The 26,162-nt window shown below is 41.0% G+C and overlaps 1 protein-coding gene across 5 annotated transcripts in view; it reads left to right on the top strand.

Annotated features, from left to right (window-relative positions):
• The window catches only part of CRB1 (crumbs cell polarity complex component 1), a 114,559-nt gene that overhangs the window by 10,938 nt on the left and 77,459 nt on the right, over positions 1-26,162 (top strand). For 4 of the 5 annotated variants that reach the window (XM_054073268.1, XM_054073267.1, XM_054073270.1 and 1 more), the window contains exon 2: positions 23,397-23,981. The exons of the other annotated variant lie outside the window; for it this stretch is intronic. In XM_054073268.1, coding sequence (XP_053929243.1) covers positions 23,397-23,981 — 585 coding nt within the window. The remainder of the gene's footprint in view (positions 1-23,396; positions 23,982-26,162) is intronic. 5 annotated transcript variants of the gene reach the window in all.

The following is a 26,162-nucleotide window of genomic DNA, read 5'->3' as shown; positions in this document are numbered from 1 at the left end:
TGCCGGCTCATGTCAAGCTTCTTATCAATCAGCACCTCCAAATCCTTCTCCACAGGGCTGCTCTCAATCACATTGTCCCCCAGCCCGTATTGCAAAAGTGGATTACCCCAACCCAGGTGTAGTACCTTGCACTTGTTGAACATTATGAGGTTCACACAGGCCCACTTCTCCAGCTTGCCCAGGTCCCTGGTGTGACAACTGCACTCAGCTTGGGGTCATCTGCAAACTTGCTGAGAGTGCACTCAATCGCCCTGTCTACATCATCAGTGAAAATATTAAACAGCACTGGTCCTAGTACAGACCCCTGAGGGACAACAAAATATGAAAAATATGTTTGCAGGAATGATCATCCAAGCCTTTTTGATCACTATCTGTATATGTATTTGGAGCAGTATATATCATGACAGCAGAATGCAAATAGGTGCCTCTACAATGCAACTACAAAAAGAAAATATCTGGCCAACATTTTGTAGAACCCCCCAGTTCAGACTTTCTAGCTAAACTATCCTTTCTCTCACGTTAAACACAGCTGACGTTCATAATTCTTTATTCACTACTAATAGTACTGTACATTTTGCAAGACTCAGTCCATGTAAAAACACCCTCTGCTTGATATAACAAGAATTAGCTGTTCTGTTCTCTCTTGAGTATGTCTTAGATGTCTGATTCAATTTAGCCCAACATCTACACGTTTTGGAGCTCATGGAAACATGCAAGAAGAGTACAGTGACTGAAAGGAAACTCAATGTTCTTTGGAAATAGCCTTTCGAATGTGAAATAAATTGCCGTTTTCACATTCGAAAGGCTATTTCCAAAGAACATTGAGTTTCCTGAAGAACAAGTAGACAACTCAGAACTTCCACCACTGTCCATGGCAGTGCAGTGCCAAGACTAAAAAGTGTTCAGAACAAAACTTTAATGTGATTAAAAAGGAGAAGAAAGGATTGGCACTGAATGTTTTGAAGAATCGGAATAAAAATCCAGTAAACAGACTGACCTTGTGATCTAACAAGTGATGAAAATAAGCAAGAAAGGAAGAAGATTCATTTCTGTGCACATGGCAGAATGAAAGTAAATCTACTTCTACTGTGGCCTAAAGCCATAATGCTCTTCAGACCCTGCATTTTGTCTGGGAAAGTGCTCACAATTTCACAGATTCATATGGGCACTTTCTGTTCCCACAGATCTCTGTAGACATTTTCACTGCCCAGAGACAGAGAAAAGCAGCTTACAGTGGACCTGCTGCATCCCCAACCATTATTTCAGAGCTGACAATGGTTTTGCTGCATTAAGATGTGCATATGTTGTATGTACTTCTGATATTCCACAAATAACATTCAGCAGAGTTGATTTCAGTTATATTTATTCTGGTTTAACTTTGTAAGTCACCTCATTTCAGTGAAGACGCTGCTGTACTATCTCCAGTTAGGACCAGCATGACTTTGCTCTATGTAACCAGGAAGTTTGTGGCTGTAATCAAGAGTGGTTTCTTTCCAAGTAGATAGAGAATGCTGCTTTTTGAGATACTTCAGATGCATCAGAAGTAGGATTACATTCCTTACTCTTAGTTAAAGAATTTGAATGGCTGGCAACAATGACCTCTGCTCATTATATCCCTTTAAACATTGAGGGAACTGCATTTAAACATTTATGCTTTTAAACATTGAGGGAACTGCATTCTTCATTACTGCTAAAAGCAAATGGACATTATTTTTACACTTTACAGGAGTTTTGTGTAACTGATAAACAACAGGCAGAAATGTTTGCATTTGGGCTAGAATAACAGTATGTTGTTTTAGAGGATACCCACACAACAACTTGCCAATGCTAATAATTGTACTTCAGTCTCAGACATGCTGTGTCAACTTTTGTACAGACAGGGGAACCCTTTCCTTACTTTTATTAACATAACTGCAAACATCCAGATAGCTGTGAGACTGATTTCCTTGTCTTCTTGTAAAGCTGCACATCTTTTATGCCATGGCTCTGAATCAGCCTGAAGAATTTCAGGTCTTCATGGGTGAATGCTTCTTTTCTGCAATCACTGACAAGCAGCGACACTTCCATTAACCACAGGCATGTGGTTATGCATGCTTAGAGTAAACCTGGCTTCCCGAAAATAAGGAATTTTTTTAATTCATTGTGGAAAGTTCTGAGAAGTAGACATATCATAGATAATAAGCACTGAGCTCTAGCTGATCTAGTTTTGAGCAAGTGGCTTGGACTAAATGATCTCCAGAAGTCTGTTTCAACCCTGTGTATTCCATGTGAACCATTTTCAGTTTATCTGAACCCATTGCTACGGTGCTGGTAAAGCAGTCATTTCAGGGAGTATATCAGAAGTGCTGTCCAACCAATTCTGGATCATGTATTACCATTCAGTAATAAAAAGATCATTTGAGTTTGTTGGACTCAAGTTAGTGACATTAAAAATGGGGAAGTGGAAAGTACAAGGAAAAACTGCAAAGTATATTTCAGACTCCATTTGAAAAACAACAGACAGAAAAATCAGTTACTACCTTCATAAAAAAAATATCTAAATCTCCATTGTGTTACCACTCTAGTGCAGACTTGTTAACTATCTCTTCAGGATCCATGCAGAGTAGTAGGAATGTGAATGTAGTCCTGAATAAGACCCCACGTTCAGAAACATATCCTGAAAACAGTCTTAACACGGGGAAACTCCTATGTGCAAAACAGAGCTTGAATGTTATAATGAATGTTCAGCTGCCACTGGAACAGCTGCAATATTTTCACTTGCCTTGAAGAAAATTCTAGTGTTTTTAAGATCTTGACCTTGATCAGAGGTCCAGTGATTCAGCCTTTCATACTGCAGTCATGCCTTATTCCAGCTATTACATGCCTCTTTTCTGCTATTCTTCTCTAATTAGTTCTGCTTCTCAAGTGAAGTCTTGGAATCCAGCATTTTTCTGTGCCAATACTGAGGTCTTTGCTTTCATGTTCAAGGTCAGTCCAGCATTTCACCTTGTAAAGCTCATTTGTCCTCCTAGCACTTACACTTGTACATTGAGGTTAAGTTTAGACATCAGTTTAGGCTCTCTCAAAGGCTTTTACTGACTTTAAAGTTATTGTTAAAGGTGTAATGGTGCCCAAAGCCAAAGTAGCCATGCAAGTATGGAGCAACAGGCTTCTTTTGCATTCTTTCTCTTATTTGCAAATGTGCAGAGTGTTTTTTTTCTATAAAAATACTTTCAGCATTTTCCTCATGAGTTCCTCAGGGCTCAGTACTGGGTCCAGCTCTGTTCAATGTCTTTATCAATGACCTGGATGAAGGCATTGAGTGCACCCTCAGCAAGTTTGCAGATGACACTAAGCTGGGAGGAAGTGTGGATCTGCTGGAGGGTAGGGAGGCTCTGCAAAGGGATCTGAACAGGCTGGACTGCTGGGCCGAGACCAATGGCATGAGGTTTAACAAGGCCAAATGCCAGGTCCTGCACTTGGGGCACAACAACCCTATGCAGCGCTACAGACTGGGGGAAGAATGGCTGGAGAGCTGCACGGAAGAGAAGGACCTGGGGGTGCTGGTTGACAGCCGACTGAACATGAGCCAGCAGTGTGCCCAGGTGGCCAAGAAGGCCTACGGCATCTTGGCTTGTATCAGAAATGGGGTCACCAGCAGGTCCAGGGAGGTTATTCTCCCTCTGTACTCAGCACTGGTGAGATCGCACCTTGAATACTGTGTTCAGTTCTGGACCCCTCACCACAAGAAGGATGTTGAGGCTCTGGAGTGTGTCCAGAGAAGAGCAACAAAGCTGGTGAGGGGGCTGGAGAACAAGTCCTATGAGGAGCGGCTGAGAGAGCTGGGGTTGTTTAGCCTGGAGAAGAGGAGGCTGAGGGGAGACCTTATTACTCTCTACAACTACCTGAAAGGAGGTTGTGGAGAGGAGGGAGCTGGCCTCTTCTCCCAAGTGACAGGGGACAGGACTAGAGGGAATGGCCTGAAGCTCTGTCAGGGGAGGTTCAGGTTGGATATCAGAAAAAAATTCTTCACAGTAAGAGTCATTGGGTACTGGAACAGGCTGCCCAAGGAGGTGGTCGAGGCGCCTTCCCTGGAGGTGTTTAAGGGACAGGTGGATGAAGTGCTGAGGGACATGGTTTAGGGAGTGTTAGGAATGGTTGGACTCGATGATCCAATGGGTCCTTTCCAACCTTGTGATTCTGTGATTCTGTGATTCTGTATGTTTGACAAAACATAAACAGATTGAACCTCATAGTCTGCAAGTAGGCGGCATCTCAGCTTCAGGTGAGAATGCTGAACTGAAGAAGGGCAAGGTGAAAACCTTGTTTGCAGTGAGAAATCTGTGAATACAATCCAAATTATCTCCCTGTTCGAAACACTAAATTTAGATCTTGTGTTTCTCACTTCATGTGTTATACACATACATATAAATATATATGTATTGAGGGCAAGGGACGCACACAATTTTCCAGATTTTATTGAGCCCAAGAAATCCATAATGTGGTAAATATATATTTTTAAAGATAAAGCAACCAAGTGTTTATTCATTCTTTCAACAAATATAGACAGTCCTTGTATTTGTGATTTCGCTTGCTAACTGTAAGGATTTTCTTTGTATATCACTTCTCTTATTTGACAACTCTTAGTCACCTTCTGTGAAGGGAGGAATACACTCTTTGTAGTCATTAACTTGGCATCATATAGACTTTCCTTTGTGAGGACTGGTGAGATTCAGTGATCACTAGAAGCACATGATGGGTGAGGTGTAAACATTAATGGGAGGAGGCACCTGAGCCCCAGGCAAGAAACACAGTCTTCTCCAGCTGATGCTCAATTCAAAATGGCAGACTATTTTCAGGTTAACAAAATATAACTGGGCAAGGGGGAAAAGTCAACTTCAGCAAAATATAACTTAGACTACAATCAATTTAAACAGCTTATTTGGACCATTGCTACTGCAGTTATGGATAAATTTTGCAGTTCATCTAAGACTGTCACCCAAGTGTGGTGCTTATAGATTTAATTCTGTCATGAATTGCGAATAAATGTAAAGCAGGAATAGGATAATGATAGGATAGCAAGCATTTCTATGGTTATTTTCAGTTATTTCATAGGCAACTGTTAACTATTCAACCTACTTCCTTAAAATAAAATAAATGAGGCAAAATGTAGAAAATACTTAGCCTTTTCAATTTCAAATAATTAACACCCAGTTCTTATATCTGAAAATACTACCCCTGAACTATTTTAAGGAGTTTACAGTGTGTTATTCCCTGGAAACTATTTAGGACCTAATTTTTCTTAAACCTCTATAGTGAGATTTATAAAGTAATTCAGAAGTCACCAAGAGTGGGGTTTTTATTTTTCCAGAACTGCAATGATATTGACTAACATCCATCTAAACGCTGTTATATTGGATTAACCTGATGTTCAGAAACAGGACAAATCGTAAGAAAACCCTTCATTCTCCTCATTCTCAGGCTGAAGATGAAAGCACAGCATGCACAAAGCAAATTCACAAGCTCAGTGCAAGACCAGTGCTTAATTTTAGATCCTGAAAACTGCTCTAAAGGCAAGTAGCACCTGATGAGCCTTCAGTAGAATGGAAGTGCTACTGTACAGAGCTTTGGTGCCAGAACTTAGTCCTGTATGAGCTGTATATCTACCCCTTATTTACCCTTGTGAGAATGTGCCTCCTTTTCAGGGATATTTCAGAAATAAAATACTCTGCAGGGCTGAATTAAGTACCAGTCTTAACCCTGCACTGACACAGGAGGAGGATACGCAGCACCTTGCAGTGCTGAAATCTGAATGCAGTCAGATTGTGCTCTGGACTGTTGCAACAATCAGTGTGCCACAAGCAGAGGTCGTGGCTCATGACACCCAAGAAAACATCTTGGAATTACATCAAGTGGGAAAATCCTCCACCTTCCTGGGGTGGCTGAATATCTCTCCATCTTGAGGAGCGATTAGAAAGAAAAAAAATATTTCTGAATATTCTTCAACTTTCTCAAAATGTGCTTGCTACAAATTAATGTGCCAGAAGCTTAAATCAGAATGGTGCCCTATTGATAAGGTATCAGGGACTGGAAGAAAGTCTAGAAGATAATATGGGACAAGAATGTGGGAGGAAAGGCATCCTTGCAAATTGCTTTTTTAAGTCCTTTTTTAACTCCAAGTTGTCATCCAGACATGTTCATAGTGCAGTAACTTGAAACTCTCCACTTTATTCTCTCTCTTCTTGCTCAGCACATGGTGACAATGGTTTCATCATTGAAATATTTTCTCTACAGAGCACTCCGAGTACTGACAGCTCTTTTCTCTTTCTCTCCTTCACACTGTCACCCTTCTATATTTGCCTTGACACTGTCTTCACATTGTCTTGACGTTGTTCTGACAGTTATGAAACCTCAATCACTGCAGCAAACAGCCATGACAATGAGGAGAAGAAAAAGGAACAGTGTTATGGAAAATGTTAAGGAGCTGTGAAGAATTACAGACCAGTGAAAATAAGATCTCAGTTTTTTGAAAACCATGTTCCTAGAGAGTTTTTAATAAAAATTGCTTTATATAAACTTCAGCCAACCTGGCAAAAGCCATCTCAAAGAAATCAGTGCCACTTATAGATTCTGCACCTGAAATTCAGGTGTTCCTAAGTGACGATCCCTCTTACTGCCTTGAGGTCATTTATGAGAGCTACTTCAGCCTGCCTCCCAGGGAAAGGGCCATGCTGGATTACTGTGAAATGCTGACTCCAGGAACACTCCAGCTACCCTTTCTTTTCTTTTTCTGTGCTTTTCTTTTCTTTTTCTGTGCTTTTCTTTTCAAACTGGGATTCCTTTTGAGGCAGCCAGGAAAGAAAGATGGCAGAGGAGGAAGAATATCACAACAGGTTAGCTGGAGTGTTACTTCCCCTTGCTAATATTAAGATAAAATTTTGTTTTGTTGGTCTACAACTTAGAGGAGTGTAGCCTGGAAAGAAAGTATCACTCCCTAGCAATCAATCTAAAATGTTGAGGATTGTGGAAACAGGCAAAGAACCTAGCATGAGAGGGGTAAATTTAGTAACTGTTAAATGTTCTCTGGTTGAATTAAACTTCTGAGGAACCATTTAACCGTTTCAGAAGCGCAGGGACACACTGAAGTGCTTAAAGACCATGCACGTGCTTGACAAGTTAAGTTTTGTGATTTAAAAATTCAACAAAATTAATACTAATTTTTGTAGGAATTCTGAACATCAGGACCATGTGGGAAGTTTGGGGATTTTTTGTTGGTTTGTTTTTTTTGTTTGTTTCTATAAATCCCTGCATATATACAGCTTTGATACTAGTACAAATTCTTGGTACTTAGAAAAATATCTAGGTAATACAAAAATTACTTTAAAGAAATGATTTATATTATGTTTGCACACTTATGATTTGCATCTTACGTGAAAAGCATAATGAAAGTGCATCCATTGCAAAGCAGAGCGGAGTTCATCAGCAGGGCAGACTACGTCGCTCTGCTCTGTAGGTGATGTGTACTGTTCCCTGCAGATCAGACAAGCACTAGTTCTCCAGGAACATAGTTGTCCTTTTCCTGCTCCATTACTGCAGCTTGCTTTTTTTCTCCCTAATTATAATTAGGAAGAGAAGACAGCCTAAAGCTTGTTCCCTTTGTGGCAGAGCCCCAAGGCTTTCTCAGAGACCCCAGGGCAGCAGGGCTGGTGGCTGTGCACTGAATCTCTTCTCACAGAGCATAGGTCTTCACCAACATCTCCCAGACTGCAGGACTAGCCTGGCAGTGGACACACAGATGATGTGCCACAGATTTGGGCTCCAGAGCTGTAAGAAACCTTAGCCCCCCCGGCCTGTTAGCTCCCTAAGGAGCCAAGACCAGACAAGGGATTGAAGGTGCTAATTTCTAATCTGCTGATAGACCTACACCTGGCTCTGCATATCCATCCCAACAGGAATCTGACGCACATTGCTGGGGAACTAAACTTTCTGATTTCTCAGATGTAATCTATGAAAACAATACATAAAAAATATAGTAACTCATTTCAGATGTTCAAGCCGGATGACTAAAGCACATGTAAGATAAAAAAAGAACAGAGGCAAAATTAGCCTAAAGAATTATTAGCACCTCTGCTCTGAGGGCAGGCTGAGAGAGTTGGCATTGTTCAGCCTGGAGAAAAGAAGACTCCAAGGATACCTTATAGCAACTTTCCAGTACCTGAAGAGGGTGGGCAGGAAAGCTGGGAAGGGACTATTTACAAGGGTATGTAGTGATTGGATGAGGGGGCATGGCTTTAAATTGGAAGGCGGAAGATTTAGATTAGATATTGGGAAGAAATTCTTCACGATGAGAGTGGTGAGGCATTGGCACAGGTTGCCCAGGAAGCTGTGGCTGCGCCATCCCTAGAGGTGTTCAAGGCCAGGTTGGATGGGCCTTGGGCAGCCTGGTCTAGTGGGATGTCCCTGCCCGTGACAGAGGGGTGGAACTGGATGGGCTTTAAGGTCCCTTCCAACCCAAACCATTCTATGATTCTGTTATGCTATGATTCTAAGAGAAATGGCGCAAACGAGAGGGCTCCACGTAGCTACAATCACTTTTGAGCTATAGACTATAATTCATAATCTAAATGCTGTTATGGACAGTGATATTTCAATTGCCCTGGTGAGGTGAATTACAAACATTTTGGTGAATCCTTTCTACACTGTTTTGCCTACAAACTCACTTGGCATAATATTTGTTACAGTAGGCTACCAAAAACAGAGTGTCTTGAAAAGACACCACAGCTGAACTTCTAATTAAGAAAGATATTTTGTTCCTCTTAAATGAGACACCATTTGAGGAGTACAGTAACGGTGCCTTGTTCTCTTAAAGGCTATTAATAATCCCATTGATCAAAGGAAACGTGATCCTAAGAGAAAATTGCTTTTGAGAATCTCCAGGTACTAAGTACTGAGACTTACTTCCCGTCTGTTCTGTAGTCTCTCAGCACAATATGTTGTATGATACCCTTTGGGATCATAAAACAAACCCCACTGCAGAGCTATCTGCAAAAAATGCTCCCAGTGAGATAGTCACTAGATGTTTTTCACACATTATCACCACCAAATCTTTCTTATTTTTTTCCTGTGTGACCTTTACCTTTACACATATCTCATTTATTTATTTATATAGCAGGGTCAGAATGCTTCCCCACAACATACTCTGTGCTGGTAAGTCTGGACTTGTATCATTGTGAGGAAGGTCTCTTGACCCAAAATAGGATATTCTTTCTGGTATTTCATCCTTGTCTGGCACTAAAGATTCTTCAGACAGAGAAATCTCCTCAATGTCAAGTTGTGGAGGCTTCAGATCTCTTCTCCTTCCTGTCAATCTTACCTTCCACTCCCCAGCCACTACATCACCAACATCCCAAGCGCTCCCTGCGTCTTAACAGTAGGTTTGTGTGATGCGAAACTCCACTGTCACTGCAAAAGGGATGGCTAAAGCTTATATCCAGGGGGATATAAGGCAAGAGCAGGCAAGAGCATCTTTATTGTCCTCCTGATCATTTTGTGTGTGAACACTTCAATACGGCTCCAGAGGCTCTGTGTTACCCTGTCGGGCTGGTGCTACAAGTGACCTTGTGTCCTGGGGCTACAATTACTGCAGGCTCACTTACCAGCCAGTAAACAGTTTGTCTTTTAGTGATATTCCCCTAACACGAGAGGCATGTTCCCCAAGGATGGCTCCAGGGCGTATCCTGATGCAGGTGAATAAACTGGTTTTCCTTTACTTCTACAATGAAGCATCTTACAGAGGTTTCAGAGAAAGACATCCCTAATTATAGAGTGGATTTTAAATACCTACTTTTGCTCTCCCATTGGTCAGTCATTCCTCCTCAAAGGACACATGGACACTGGAGACTGGGGGCGGTGCTGTGAGACCAAGAGATTCCCTGTGAGATCTCTGACCCTGCATGGCTCATGCTAGTATAGTTGGTGTAATTCCCCTGAACTATAGGATGCTTGCACAACGCTTTGAGCATGGAAAGTGTGCTTTGAGAGCACTAACACTTCAGTGTTGGACAGGAAAAAAAAAACCAGCAAAGGCAAATATGTCCTTCTTCTCCATTTATGTAGGCTTGCAGCTTCAGATTTTCTTATCTTAAGCTAATAAAACCAGTTCAATCTGAAAGGCACGGCCAGGGAGCAGGAAGTATGGGCTGCTTTGCAAGGGAAGGGAAGCTGAGAGGTGAGTGTGGCAGCAGAATGGTCAGGGCAGTAGCTGTTCCTTGACAAAATCACTCCTGTGGGACCTGAGCAAGGCAGGCAGAGCAGGTGATGGCAGCTAGGGTTAGTCACAGCCAAGAGATTGCCAGGCGAGTCTATAGTGATGCTGCAGTCCATAAGTCAAGAGCAGGATCAGTTCTGGAGTACAGTAACCAGGGTCAAGCTGTAATTCCATGATCACCAGGCAAATCCATAGTGAGGTCAAGCCCAGGGCTGGATCAGTGGAGTACAAAGCCAGGCAGAAACCGAGAGTGAGAACCTGGCCTTAAAAGTATCCCCTGAGCAAAGGAAAGGCAGTCCCTGCTGAGGCTTCCTAAAGTCATGGAGCTGCGCAGTAAGGGAGCCCTGCCAGCCAAATCCCCAGGAGAGTGGACATGCTCTGGGCCTTACAGGCAACAAGTTTCAATCAAATCCTGTTCCCAAGTTGTGGGCAACCACAAAAAAAACCAAAGATGAACTTGTGATCCATCACCTCAAGTGAACTTTGGGATAAAAAGCCAGACTTACATCCTGCTTTTCTGTGGGGAAAGGCTCATGATACTTTGAGTTAGAACAGAGAATTTACTGTTGTAGAGACATAAGCTGCCTTAGAGACAACTTTGGCTATGGCTACACTGCTAAATGTTCTGGCACTTCTATGGACGATGTATCACATTACTGAACTGAGTAGTTCTTAAAGTTTCCAACAATCAACTATAAAAAGAGGGATGTGAGTAAATTACAGCTCAGGGGTTTTGGTTTGGGCTTTTTTTTTTTTTTTTTTTTTTTTTGTTATTATGTAGGAGAAGAGGAAGGAAAACTGTCCCCTTGGTAGAGCATCTGGACGAGTGTGACACATACAGCCTTGAACCCTGTGATAAAGACATCAGGTGACTGAGTCAGCCAGACAAGTGCTATGACATAAAAATATGCTGACACTGATGAGAGCAGAAGGTCCACTAGCCCTGTTTGGCCTGGCAGTGTCATAATCTCAGAGCACTGTGCTGTGATCACTGCTACACAGACTAGTCATTGTTCTGCTGCAAAGTGAAAGACAGCCAAATGAGCTGCATAAATAACCATGTGATAAAGCCAGTTCCTTATCTGAACAGAATGGTAAATGTCAAACTGAGGACTTGCTTTGTAAATACCAGTAGAGTAAGAATTCTGATTTTCCAGGCAATTTCCAAAAATTCATTAATACCTCTCATAAAGTTAGTTTCTGTTGTCCATCAGACTCAGTTAAGTCCAAGTTTTCATATGACAGAGAAGACAATGTGGCCTGCAAGTGCTAGTCTTTTGGCTTTTATTCAATTTTCATTCTTTCATCCGATTACACTGCAATACTATCAGATGCAATCAAATTCTGTGGTGTCATCAAGCAAGAGTTTGGTCAGTTTTCTAGGATTGCAGTATGGACAAGGAGAAGGTGGTGGCTCCTAGGGAAAGGTGACGTTGGTGGAACAACATCTGTGCAGATTATACAGAATGCTGGGGGTGGACACAGAATTTTGCCATTAATCAGGAAACTGTTCTTGAAATTAGGAAAATTGTTCTTGAAATTAAGCTTCTGAGCTTAGTCTGGGCATAACTTTTTGCGAACCCATGGAATTAATTCATTCTTCCTCTGTTACAAGGCAGATTTTTAGGATGCTACAACATAGTCTGTTTTCAAGTCAGGAAAGCTACCGCAGATGTGCCAGTCGTGACCATTGGTGGAGCTTCACTTTTACATAAAATTAGCGTTCAAAAAACTTCTGCGAAAGTTCATGTTATAGCAACCTTTTAGTGGGCTAATAACTGATTTTAAACTGTATGAGGTCAGTGGGGGCCTTCACAAATCTCAACGTTATGATCTTCACCGTTAGTAGCTGCCTGCAGCACAGGAGCTCAGGACAGCAGATGGAAACTGGTTGCACCAGCTCCCCCTGTTAGGCTCTAGCCTGTACCAAAATACAGGAGCTGCGACTTTTCCCAAGCAGTCTCTAAATCCCAATTGTATTTAACTCATGCAGAGCTAATTGTAGGTGATTTCTATTGAAAAGACTTTTGTAAATAACAGAAAGGGCTGGAATGTGAACTCCTCTACAAAGTTCACGCTGAAAAAGAATGACCTTGCTTCTTCGTATTCACTGTGCATTGTAGCTACACTGAAGATTTCTTCTGATTCCTATGGCACTTAAATCACTGTACACTGCATTTGGAGCAACATAATGCTGATTTGCTACAGGGCTGGTTACTTTTTTAAAGCCTGGGGAGAGAGAAGCATCATTGTAATTTTGTTATGAGAGTACTGTTACATATTATGTAACTGAAATTGTGTGAGAAAAGGACTATGCGTTCAGGAAGCCTGGAGGCACAGCGTGCACTCCAGTGGCCATGGATATCAGTGGGGTGCTAGTCTAAAGCTGGAGCTGATCCTGCTATTCTGCTGCATTTTGTTAGCTTCAGCAAAATTTCATTCTTGGCTGAGTTACTTAGAACCTACTAGAGGCAATCTCAACATCTGCACACATCAGTACACAGCTTTGCACCTAGAAACTTTAAAACATTTGTTTTCTTACAGATATCAAAGCAGAGCATAGTAAACCAGCTAGGAAAAGGAACAGATCTATAAAAAGCCTTATGTGGTTTTGCTCCGTTTTAGTGTGTTAAAAAACATCATTTTCTGATGAACATATGCCTGTGTGATACACCTGACAATAACATTCTTCCCTATTTTTTACTAGTATTTGGCCAATGAGCATATACATATTTTCATGAAGCCAAAATTTAAGTATGACTAACAGAGGGGGAAATCTAATTTTCTGAAGTTTGTGACTTGCAAAGTGGAGGTGAAAATATCCTTTGCCAGAAGATAAATTCTTGCCCCTTGCCGCGGGTTGATATGATGCATTTCTAACAGGGCTTTCAGCCTATCCAACTTTGACTCACAGAAAGAAATCACACTTGGGGCAGTGCTACAGACAATTGAGGCTATGTTTTAAAATCACAGTGCCTTTATGTGCTACTGTATATCAGAATCACTGCTGTATGCTGTTTTCATATTAAGAAATAGAAAGAGGTAATGAAGTAGAGGGCAGAAACACGGATAAAGGAGACTGAAGAGTATGCCTTCTAATGGTTTTTGAATGCAAACAACACATAGACACTGAATTTGGACCTGAAGTCAATTCTGCACTCAATTTTTAACCTCTCTACTTCAAGCTCTGTAGATGAATGATTTAGCAGCAATTGGCAGTGTTTTCTTTCCCAGGTTTGTAGTTGAGCGCAGTAGTAGCTTGGCTGCTTGCATATCCTGGCCTAAATGAAATCTCAGCACTGCAAACCAGCAGTACCTGGTCTAAGTGCCAGCATCTCCCAGCTCCGCCAGCCCCCAGTTTCTTGCTGAAGCTGAGTTCAGTGGGAGCCAGCAGCTCAATGGGAGCCAGGAGCCTCTGTCTTACATGAAGGCAAAGTGCCATAAACTCTTTCCAGACTCCAGAGAAGCTGTGAGACTTTGTGTCTCTCAAGGTGAGATCTGACCTCTTCAAGAAGCAACAGCTCCTTTGCTCCCCATTTTCCACTGTTTGGAATTCAGACAGAACCAGGAGCAACTAGATTTCACCCAAACTCACAAACTGACAGTTTTATGCTGCGTTACTCCCTCTATGCTCCTGAAAATTCCCCCACTGATGCAGAGAAGAAGTGAGACCATGCTTTGGTCTTTCTGCAACCTTTTTCAATTTTGGCACCATTTCCCTCATTATTTTGCCATGCATCTACTTCCAAGGTGTATGTTTTAGAATTCTTCCTTAGCGTAGCTGTGAATACAGATGGTATCTTTCCAACTGCGAGCACTGTTTTCCTCACCACTTGTACCCTTCACTGAGTCCTAATGTCAGGTTTGGAAATGTTAGATTAGACTTCCATTAATTTTAAAAGGCTTAATGCTGCCATGTTTATACCTCTTGGGAACAAAGCATGAGCAACCCCTTTCACAGAAGTATTACAAACCCACTCATTCAAACAAATTCATCAGGGCATGCTGAGAAAACTCAGTAAAGGCAAGCAATACAGGATAACAATTTAAAGTAAGACATAATTCACACCCTTAACTAAACCACCTAGGTTTTCTCTCTTTATTTCTCTCTTCATTTCTGCAAAACCTTTTATCTCACAGGAGAGATCTTTACACACACAGCTCTGTATCCTGGTTTATAAGCTGAGGATGTTCCCAGCTTTAATGAAGCCTTAAGAGCAGCACAAGCAGAAAAGGTATTGATTGAATCCTTGGGACAAGGATGTCTAACCTGCAGATCACCAAATCTTTCCTATAAGCGACTATGGTCAGCTGACCCTGGCTAGACACCAGGTGCCCACCAAAGCCTCTATCACTTCTCCTCCTCAGCTGGACAGGGGACAGAAAATATAAAGGGCTCTTGGGTCCAGATAAGGGCGGTGAGATGTCATTCATCAATTACCACCATAGGCAAAACAGACTTGACTGGAGGAAAAATTAATTTAGTTTATTACTAATCAAATCAGAGTATGGTTATAGGAAATAAAAACAATCTTAAAAATCTAAAAAAATCTAAAAAAAAATTCTTTAAAACACCTTCCACGCACCCTTCTCTCCTTTCTAGGCTCAACTTTACTCCTGATTTTCTCTGCCTTCTCCTCCCGCAGTGGCACAAGGAAGTGGGGAATGTAGGTTGCAGTCAGTTCATCACACATTGTTTCTGCTGCTCCATCCTCCTCAGGAGGAGGACTTTTCACACTCTTCCCCTGCTCCAGTCTCTCCCACGGGCTACAGTTCTTCATTAACTGCTCCAGCACGGGTGCCCCATGGGATCACAAGTCCTGTCAGCAATCTTGCTCCAGTGTAGTCTCCTCTCCCTCCATGTGTCCACAGGCCCTGCCAGGAGCCTGCTCCAGCACGGGCTTCCCACAGGGTCTCAGCCTCCTTTGGGCATCCACCTGCTCCAGCCTGGGGTCCTCCCAAGGCTGCAGGTGAATAACTGCTGCACTGTTAACCTCCATGGGCTTTCCCATCATCTTTACCACAGGCTGCAGGGGAGCATCTGCTACGGAGCTGGGAGCACCTCCTTCTTCAATGACCTTGGTGTCTACAGAGTTGTTTCTCTCACATATTCTCACTCGTCTCTCCATCTGCTGTTGCTGTTGTGCTGCAACTTTCCTCCCTTTCTTAAAGGTGCTCACTGTGCTACCACTGTTACTGATGGGCTCACTCTTGGCCAGCACCTTGGAGCTGTTGGACATCAGCTCTGCTGAACACAGGGGAAGCTTCTAGGAGCTTCCCACAGAAGCCACACCTGTAGCTAGCTGCCTCTGCTACCTAAATCTTACTGTGCAAAACAAATACACCAATCCCGTTTATTACCCAAATAAATTTTTTTCAGATTTTGAGCACAATAAATTTTACACGGTCTTTGCCTCTGAGAGCTGATAGAAAGGCAAGCTTGGAGCCAGTGCACAGGTTCCCACCACCAGGCATCACAATTGTTTCTTACCTGCTTATAGATCTCCCAGGTCCCTGCTGTGTAGAGAAATCCTGTTCTGTAGTACTAAGAATAAATTTTGCTGTGTGATTCCAACTAAAATGAAATTTTACCACTTCTAAAGGGGGAAGGAACACCTCATTACACTTGTATCTTTATTATTCTGCAGACTTAGAAGATAAGAATGTGGAGACGTCATAAAACTATTAAAGAGAAAAGTTATATTCAGATAGAGCATATACATTAGTGCGGATTGCACAGCAGAGTTCAGTTCATCAATGTCTGCATAATTTACTGCAATGCATTACAGCTACCTTCTGGGTCCATTCAGCCACTGTCCTGCATCTTAGACAAACAATAATATCTGTGCATAGTAAAAGCATGCTGATCACTATGCACTATCAACTTAAAGGGCAGTGTGGTAGTGCTAAACATAAAGAAACAGTGGATAAACTCCTTTATTCTCATTAGAAACCAGTCTGCCTGCATTGCTAGTACTCCTATGCCTTGATGTCCAGTTGAACCAAAATTCCTCCGAATTCAATCTGTAGGAGCCCTGTTGAGATCCAGGGCCTGATTCTCCTCCTATTCCCAGCACAGACACTAGAGCATGATGCAAAATAAAGTCAGAGCAAAAAAAAATATTTACTTGTAGTAGTAAATAAAGCATTTACCTCATTTTCAAGATGTTTGTTATATTTGTCTACGACTGACAACACAACTTACAAGCTAATGAGCTGCACCCACTCCCTGCTTTTCTCCAGCACTCTTGCCCTGTCTGGAAAGCAGGTGGGTGGGGGGGGGGGGTGTGCACTCGCTTGCGTGTGTGTGTGTGTGTACACCAAGCAAGGGCCTTTGAACCAGCACACCTCACCACAGCATAACGAAGCGGTCACTGCATGGCTGATTTGTAGGAAAGCCTGTGAAATTGTTGCTGTGTTTGGTATAACCAGTTGGCACGCTGTAAGGACTGCTGCTGCTGAAGTGCTCATAGGGTAAGGAACTACGGAATGGCACAAAGATAAAAAGACAGTGAAGGGAAATGACAGAAGATAGCAATGTCCTTCTTTCTTGGGGGACAGGATCAAATTAGAGTGAGCTTGCAGAAATGTTTGGAGACCAGTGACATGGAGACACTGATTTAATAAGTAGTTCTGTAATTTGAATCACAGATAGAGTTAATCTTAAAAGTGTTTCCTAAACAATATTTTAGAATTTTGATGCTATTCGGTTGCTATTCTTACAATATAAAATACTTCTGCTTCAGTAAATAAGTTGTTAATTTACTTTCCTTGGTTTTGCTGATAGAAATATACTTGAAAACAAAATAGGCTTTTTTAATAGAAATGAAATATTTGTGAAACAACCTTTTTTCTTTTCTGCCTGTGTGCAGTGGTGGTTACTATGGTAATAATTCTGATTCAAGATTTAAATCCTGAAAGTGGTTTCTATAACAACATGCTAGGATGTTTTGGACACACAAGTGAAGTTAAAGATTCAGGATTAACCCTTTATGATTGCGATATTTGTAGGCACAATGACAGATGCTTGCTTTGGCAAAAGTTAGTTCATACCTTCCCAAGGTATGCTTTTACATTGAGAAGATTGAGTAATAATTCCAGCTGTGGATGGAGCAGGTCAGATCCTGGGGCTGGCACTTCCATCCCAGGTGAAGCTTGCAAAGCAGAAATGGCACCACAGTAACTAGCTGCTTATTACACTAAATAAATAAGACAGTGGACATGTTTTGGGAGATAGGAAGGGAAGGGGTAAAATAATGTTAGTGCAACATTAGGAAGTTTGAGACTTTAGTCTGGAAGTCAGAACTCCATATTAAAAATGAAATTATCCATTCACAGAGCATCTCGATAGAAAAGCTCTTTTGAGGGCTATTATAGACCCTTACCTGGTTCTGTTTCATCCAGAGTACCATGATTTCATGTCCTTTTCTTCCCTGTGTGCCAAATACTGACCCATGAACAGTGTCTTTCAGTACATTTTGAAGGCATCTGATCCCAACCTCTGTCACTGTTGGTTATGCACCTGTGCTCATCTCTCCCCTAGTTCAAGACACATCAAGATTGAATATATATGCACACCCACTACTTTCTAAGGCTGTCTTTGCAATTCAGATATTGTCATAGTGATGAACTATATTTCCTATATCATGGCGCACTGCAGATAAACTGAGATATGCCTAGTTATACCAAAGCCAAGTACTCCTCAGTGCAGCACTAAATGCCTTGGGCAGTATTTTAATATTTCCAGTTAAATGCCAATTATTTCAAGATCTCACTAATGTCACAGAGCTTGATATTTTACTGACACAGATTTGCGCACTTGTTTTAAAATCCATGGGGCAAGTTTTAAACAAGAAATGAACACAAACATTGAAGGTTCTCATTTCTAATTCCAGACATTGGGCTATCTAAACCCTTTGCTAGCCTCATGTTGTCCCGTGACTTCTTCAGTGAGCTTATTTGATTGTAAAGTTGTGAACAAGTGCTATATGCTGTTGTTGAGTCAACGGAGGACTGACTGAAGTAATGGTACTAAGCAGAGCAGTAGTTTCTTAATTTCTCCCAAAGAAATTTTATTTTTCTAGTGACTGCAACTGAGATGTCAGTGATATAAGCTATTTTAGCAAATTAAAAACAACAAAAAGCCCCCACCCAACATATTTTCTGGGTTGTTCAAGAAAAAAAAACCACCACTTTTCACTTTTTTTTTTTTTTTGCTATTGTAATTCAATCAATGTTTTCTTAGGAGTATTTTTAAAGTTTCATTTCTCAACTCATATGCCAGCATACCGGTCTCTTGTACCCATCTCTTTCCAAAGTGTATGAGTTAGTAAGATGTCAGATTTTGCTGTGAACTGTTTTACCTGCATTAGCTGGTGTAGCTTCTTCAGTTTTAATTAAAACATGCCAAAAAATAAGTGGAAAAAAAAAAGAAGTCTTTCTCAAGCCACAGTAAATTCAGTGTTGAGGACTATGTGGGTATCAAAGAGTTCATAGATTATTTTTTTCTTGAGAATAGACTGGCTTTGTTAAGAAGGTCATAAAATATCTGCAGCATATGTAAAAGACCCTGAAGCTGTTAGAATTGAGGGCTTCTGTGAAGCTTAGAGTCATCCTTCAGGGGAAGAAAGCATATTTGAAGAATAGCATTGTGTATTACAAGCAGCCTTCAGGCACGACGAGATGATTAGCAAAGTGCAGGAATAACTGCAATCAAGTGAACTCCAGTTCATAACAATGTGATTAGCAGTGAGTGAAATTTGATTTTAAATTCTGCTGCTGATTATGATATCTCACTGAAGCGTAAGAAGAGTTTTATCTGGAAATAATAAATCTTTGCTGAAAGATATTTCTGCAAAAAGCAACCCAACACAGTCTGCTAGATTTTTGTTTGTGGACTTAGAATGGCTAAGATTGCCAAGCAGATTCTCAGAACTGGGGATTATTGATTTAATTTACTTTTGATTTTATCAACTTAAGATAATAGAACATTTTGAAAAACACACATTAATTCTCTGCCACTCTGATTCAAACAAAAAAACCCCAATCAAATTCTCAGGAAAGATATGAGAATGAGCTCTTCAAAATTACCTGCTTTACTGATGAAGTAAATAGCTTCCTTATTAGGAGTAAAATCATCTGTGCCAAATTGCTTTGGCCTTTTCAAAACTCCTGCCCAGTTTATGTTAAGATTTAATTTTGCCCTCCTGTGCTCATTGTCACACACTTCCAAGATCACTTCAGTGGTTTCTGATCATCAAGAAGTCTTTACCAGACCAAATCTATGCATTTTTAGTGCTGATTAGTTATATAAGCTCAATTATTCATACATTAACAACATCACTTTAATGAGTTTAGGTACGTTTATCCAAGAGGGAAAAAATGGCTCTTTCTCAGCATTTCTTGTATTTAACAGTTTGCACCAACTCTTAAAAGATGCAGGCATAGTCACGTTTCTGGTAGTACTGACGATTTGCCAGTAGATGGCAAGCTTTACTGCAAAGAATTGCCAAATATCTCACCTGCATCAAAAGGATTTAACCACGGGGTACAATGTTTGGCACTAATTCCTCTCGTAATTAGATTAATGTAAAAATATTTATAAAGAGACTGATAATTACCTCAAGTGTCAGTCAGTGTAAATCCAAAGTAATTGGCATCTTGTTTCCATTTTTCTAATGTTACACACAAGTTTTAACACACTCTGTCAGAACAAGTTACTATTAAAGTGACCTTAATTCCCAAAGAATGAAGAAAACTCTTCGATCTGAGCTAGAACAGAAGCTTATCCCCCTGCAACCTTACAAAAATCAAGCCCCCAAATCTCTGAAACACTTCTGCCCTCTTTTTGCAGACGTAATAGAGAACATTCTTCAACCACAAGCTCAAACTAAGCCAGTATTTCCATCAGACATAACCATACTCTGCCACATCACATCTCAGAGCATGGGAGAGTTCAGCTTCCACAAGCTGTGATCTTCTTCCTCTCTTTTTCACATAGCTCTCAATAGCTCAATATCCATCCTTCCACATCACCCCAGAACAGCAGGGAAACTGAATTTCCATAGGGCAGAAGGGAGGTAGCATAAATAACTTGTCTCAAATAGGTGGAAATCTGTGTTCTAAGTATCAGTCCAGGATCTAAGGATTTTCTGAAGTCATTTAGGAACATGACTTTCCCCTCCAAAAAACATGGGAATGTCCCGGTGAATTGCATACTGTTTAATAACCACAACATGATAATTGCATACCCTTTGATGATCACCTTTTCAAGATGTGAAAACCAGATGCTGGTGCAGAACGACTGTATAGCACCCCTAATGAAAACTCTTGGTCCTGGCCTTTAAATCACAAGTAAGCTAAAACTCGGTGATTACAACTCTACGACCTCCGGAACTCTTATGTTCCTCAAAAACTATACAAATAATAAAAAACATAGCAGAGTGCATTACAATGAAGATAAAACTCCAAAAAATTTATTTCTTCACTCTAAACTTGTAGTACAAACCATGTAAAAACATCCTCTAGTAAGTACTGGGTTTATTGAATTGTCTGTTTGCAATTTCTGCGTAAGAAATTTGTTTTATAAAAGCCAGAGAAGTTGAAATTAAGATACTAGTTTAAAAAAGCCAGGAAAGGCTTTCTGTTTCATGTTTTTCCCCATCGCGGTGTCACCTTGGAGACAAATTTGTTGTCCTCACTACAGACCACGCTTTTAGGCCTTTCTTTCCTCTTCTCTGATTTTCCATCCATTACTGCCTCAGAGAGCTAGGAAGCCTTTTTACCAGCACTCAAATCTGTTACGTTACTATAAAACCTACAGACTGGCAAATGCTTGTTTCTCTCACACACAGTCATTACAACAAATTGAGTTGTTGCATGCAAATTATCTCTGGAAAAGCAGTAATAATGAACTAAATTGATTCTCATGTCATAGTGTCCCTGCTTAAGAAACACTTGAATGATTGACCTCACCTCTTGTAGTTTACACAGTACAATAGTTAGATAATGCTGTAACTTAATCATAGTTAATTTCTTCAAATTTGTAACGTTTTTTCAAACATGCACTTCTAATGAATTTTAAGTAGGTAGACAGATTGAAAGGAAAGCTCTTTAAAGTTCGCAATGTGGTATGCAAAAGTACCTAAGAACAGAGCATTGCTCATTTAACCGTACCTAACAGATTGCAGTAAGCTCCTTATTATCCAAGCTAAAGAAAAAAAAAATGAGTAGTATACAAAAATTATGTAAACTAGGACATCAGAACATACATGAGGGTGTGATGAGGAGGAGAAGGGTCCATGATACTGCTGACTGTGAGCAAGTCAGTACACAAAGGCCACTGGTCAGCATTTATATAAGCCCTGTCTTCTAGGTGGTTTATGTCAGTAAATAACTACTTGCCTTTCTGCTTTCCATTAATCACTGTCTATGAGGTTTGACCCGCCATTGTTCCATTTTGCTAGTCCAGTATTTGCAGGCAACTCCAGGATTTCTTCCACTAGCCTCTCCTCAGCATTGAAAAGCTTGACCTTTAGACCCTTTGGGTCTTACCATGTTCCACAGATTCAGTTTCTATGTGGGTAACAAAATTCCCAAACATTGCAGGATGCATGCTGATGATTAACACTATTCCCACTTACCCATACCAAAAAAAAAAAAAAAAAGGCAAATCATGACAGCAGTAACATGATATTACGAGATTAATCCAGTGATCAATAGAACCCCATTGCAGTCTTCATCTATCTTTGTCCTGCATGTGGGAGACATGATTATAGCACACACAAAAGTACACAAGTTTCAGTCTAGCTCACTTGATATTGCTGGCAGTGAAGCTGTGATTGCTGAGGATTCAGCCCAGGCCAACACACCTACCTCAGGCACTCATTTTTCTTTCACCTTGCCACTATTTCTTAGTACGCCTAACACCGAGTTCAAGGCAGCAGCCATATACTGTGTATGCTGTGCTTACCTGAATATAGCCATTTATTTTCTTATGGAGAAAATCATGATTTTAAAAATTACAGTTTCATGGCAAAATTCTTCGTTTCTTTTACTAGAAAGGCCATCCTTCTCTACTTTCACTGTTTTAACTCTATTAGTGTTTCTTAGTTGTGAACAATGATTATGAACAATGCTGGTAACAGCTCGCTCCTCCTTGATTGGCAAGCGAGAGTAGCTGTTGTTATTGTCAGCCAGTCTTTATAGCAGCAAGGCAACTCCAAGAGTCCTTTAATCACTACTTGGAGCTCAGTTCCTGGAGGGTAAGGAACGTGTTTATTCCATGTTCATAGAATCATAGAATGGTTTGGGTTCGAAGGGACCTTAAAGATCACCTAATTCCAACTCCCCTGCCATGGACAGGGACATCCCACCAGATCAGGCTGCCCAAGGCCCATCCAATCTGGCCTTGAACACCTCCAGGGATGGGGCAGCCACAACTTCCCTGGGCAACCTGTGCCAGTGCCTCACCACCTCCATTGTGAAGATGATGATGTTCATGATGTCCTTCCAGCTTCATACGCTGGAAGGCTCTCAGAAGGCTATTCTGAATCTCAGGTGTTTGGGAGATTCTTTGTGGTGAAAATGCTATATGGTGGTCAAATTACTATCGATAATCAGGGAGTCAAAATCAAAATGCATAATGGTTTGAACCACTTACTTGAACTATAACTGCACCTAAGTAATTTAGCTTTGTTGAACTCCAATAAAACAACTTCAACCACAAAAGAATACAAAGTGGTATTGAATTGAAAAATGTGATTCGATTCCTTTTTTCTAGTAAATAAATTAAATTTGTCTTAAATATATCTAAATGCATTCTATATCATTGGATATCTATTGACGACCACCAATATTGTTGCAACTATAATTTTAGTATCATGTTAGAAAATCCTGACAGTCCAGGCCTTGATTGTTGGAAGAGGCAAGAACAGGAAATAACAACCTACTCCTATTTTCATAACTGCTTTAATTTTACATTTATTAGTCTACTAGTATGCATCATACAGTTACCAGCCCTGTTCTCTTCTCAGCAGCCAGCAACTGGAGCTGTTGGATTTGAAGCACAATTGTGTTAAGATTTATACTTTCATTCTTGTTTATTCCCGGTGCTGGGGAAGTCCTCAGAATTTTTTTGCTTCCTTTCTAGAATCACTTTGCATGAGGAATGATTCCAGGTGCCTGTCAAATTCTTGCCAAAAGAATTCTCCGTGCATTGCTGGTCATAAAGATGAAACTTGTGGTTGTACAGATGCATCAGTGGACAGTGTGGAGGAACTCTGCAATAAAACCTCTGATCCTTGCTCCTCAAACCCTTGTCTTCAAAACGCTACCTGTTTAAGCTCTGTGGGAAACCTCAGCTTTACTTGCGAGTGCCCTGCTGGATATAATGGACCTACTTGTGAAACAGCCATCAGTGTGTGTGACACAAACCCTTGTGAGCACGGCGGCACTTGCCAAAATGGCCTGGCTGGGCCCACCTGCCTTTGTAGCGCAGGATACACAGGTACACTCTGTGAAATGGATTTTGATGAGTGCATTTCTGAACCGTGCCACAATGGAGCACTGTGCAGGGATGGGGTTGATGAATACTCCTGCTATTGCGTCCCAGGCTACCAAGGCAAGCACTGTGACCTGGAAGTGAATGAATGTGTGTCAGATCCATGCCTGAATGGGGCAACGTGTCTCAACCAGATAGGACACTATGACTGCATCTGTCCACTCGGGTACACAGGTAAGCATGAACAAAACAGCTTTTTCTTTGCATCATGAGGAACCAACCTAATTCATATTCCAAGTTCAACTTCCCCACCCACTTATGCAGTCATACCTGTATTATCATCTTGCCTTCAGCTTCAGCACCAATACTTGTTGCTGCATTATGGCTTACCTTATTACTGTGAACTACTGGTATGAGATAGAGAAAGACTAAAGAAATATCACGTTGGCTGAAAAATACACATCAGTTTCACAAACATCAAGCTGTGTCACAGGTCTAGGTTAACTTTTCTTTTAAAAGAAACATTCTCAAAATGGTTGTCCATAGAGTGCTATACATAGTTTTTAGTTCTCAGACAACATCTCTGTTTGACAGAGTTAAAAATTAGATTTGATTAGACTTGCTTGATTTGCTATTAATGACCCTCTTAAACCTAGATGTTTCACATTAACTTACTCTCCTCTACCCTTCCCAGAAATGAAGGACTCACTTGCAACTAGAACATTACACAAGTTAAATGGAAAGAAAAGTATTATCAGGTTCCCAAACTGCTCATTTTTTTGATAATCCTATTTTATTTGGCTCCATTTTTAATGTACGGGTGTGATATTTCTTGCCTACTTCCTCTACTAGAGAACATATAAGCCTTGCAGGAGACAACTCTCTTCAAATTTCAAAGCTGTATTCAGGGCTAGGACTGTAAGAGGTAGCATACTGAATCATTAAAAGGAGAAAAGGGGAGGCATTTTAGTGGTAGATTGCCAGTCAGGTAAGCAAAGAAAAAAAAGTCATACAGCAAAAGGGGAAAAGACAGCTATTGCTTCAAGTGATTCAAATGAATAAGAAATAAGAGATGTGGTTTACAGCTCCATCCCCAAATCCCTATGCAGGAGGGGAAGTCAGAGGTAAAAAGCAGCTTTCCCGTGTCTGACACAGCACTTGTTAGAAGCCAGCCCTCGGTTAATATCCCTCATGAGCACAGAGAATGTTATTTGAAGGAAGCTTGTTACCTTCCTGCCACCCTGCTGCTGCCAGTGGGTGTCTGAGCCCAGACCAGCCAAGGAGAAAACTACACAACCAGGGGAAAGCCGAAGAGCAGGAGGAAGGAAAAACCTATTAACAACCAGCATGGTTACTCGGCAATGATCAGACTCAGCCCAGACCTCCTGTTGTATTCAGGAAACTGTATTTGTTTAACTGGCACTGTTAGTGAGGTCCCGGCCTGGATCTGTAGCTCAGGAATTCTATTTGAAAGAAGCAGAATATAAACCCTTGAGACAAAGAGAGAGAAAACATAATAAAATAGAAAAGTCCAATCAAAAAGAAATGAGGATCAACACAAACTGCTGGAAGAAATCTTGCTCTGCTGGAGTCACTGCTTTTCATCACAAAATTCTGCTGTTTACCAGGCTGATGCTCACTGCTCTCACCAAAAATCCTGCCACCAAGTACCCTGCACTCAGCACAAGCAGAGTTAAGAAATGAGGACAGAACCAAAGAAGGAGAAGAGGCCTAAAACATAAAGCAGAAGAGGCTTCAATGTTTTGACATACAGCTCTGACACTGCTTCCAGCAGCAAAGAGACTAATCATAATAATTCTATAGAGGAGTAGCGGATTGTTCCTTCAGCAGTAAAACATCAGCTTTTAAAGGCTACTTAATAAAATGCTTTATCAGAAGCATTCTTTGTTGTTGTTTTCTGCACCTTGCTGTGAGTTGCACTAAATGCACAAGCCAGAGGGATTACTGGATGAAAGCCCTGAGGTGTCCCCACTGGTAATAAAACCCCTCATTTATTCTGTCAGGGAATCTTGCCAACAATTATTATCCTGGCGTGACACCATGAATTACCGTGGGAAGTCCTACAGCCTCATCTTAAAGCCTAAGATGTTAAAAAGCTTATATCTTTTGATATGTTGGTAAGGAATGTACAGTAAATCTATGGCAGTAATGTTAACCAAATGCTTGAGTTACTGGCTGCAGTTGCTACTTGTTTCATGGACTACGACTGCTATTTTGCATGATTGGTATGCCGCAGGACTTCTTAAAATAGCTGAGAAATGTCACACATAATTTTTAAACAAATGGAAGAGGTTAGAATGCACCGAGAGCCAAACACTGGAAAATTTAGCATGAAATCTGCTGTTTCTAGGATAATGCTCTGCATGTGAGAAATTATTTACAAGACATGTGTCA

Source organism: Cuculus canorus, chromosome 8 (genome assembly GCF_017976375.1).
Source record: "Cuculus canorus isolate bCucCan1 chromosome 8, bCucCan1.pri, whole genome shotgun sequence".
NCBI lineage: Eukaryota > Metazoa > Chordata > Aves > Cuculiformes > Cuculidae > Cuculus > Cuculus canorus.
Note: the sequence above shows the minus strand (reverse complement) of the source record. Positions and strands in the feature narration are given on the sequence as shown.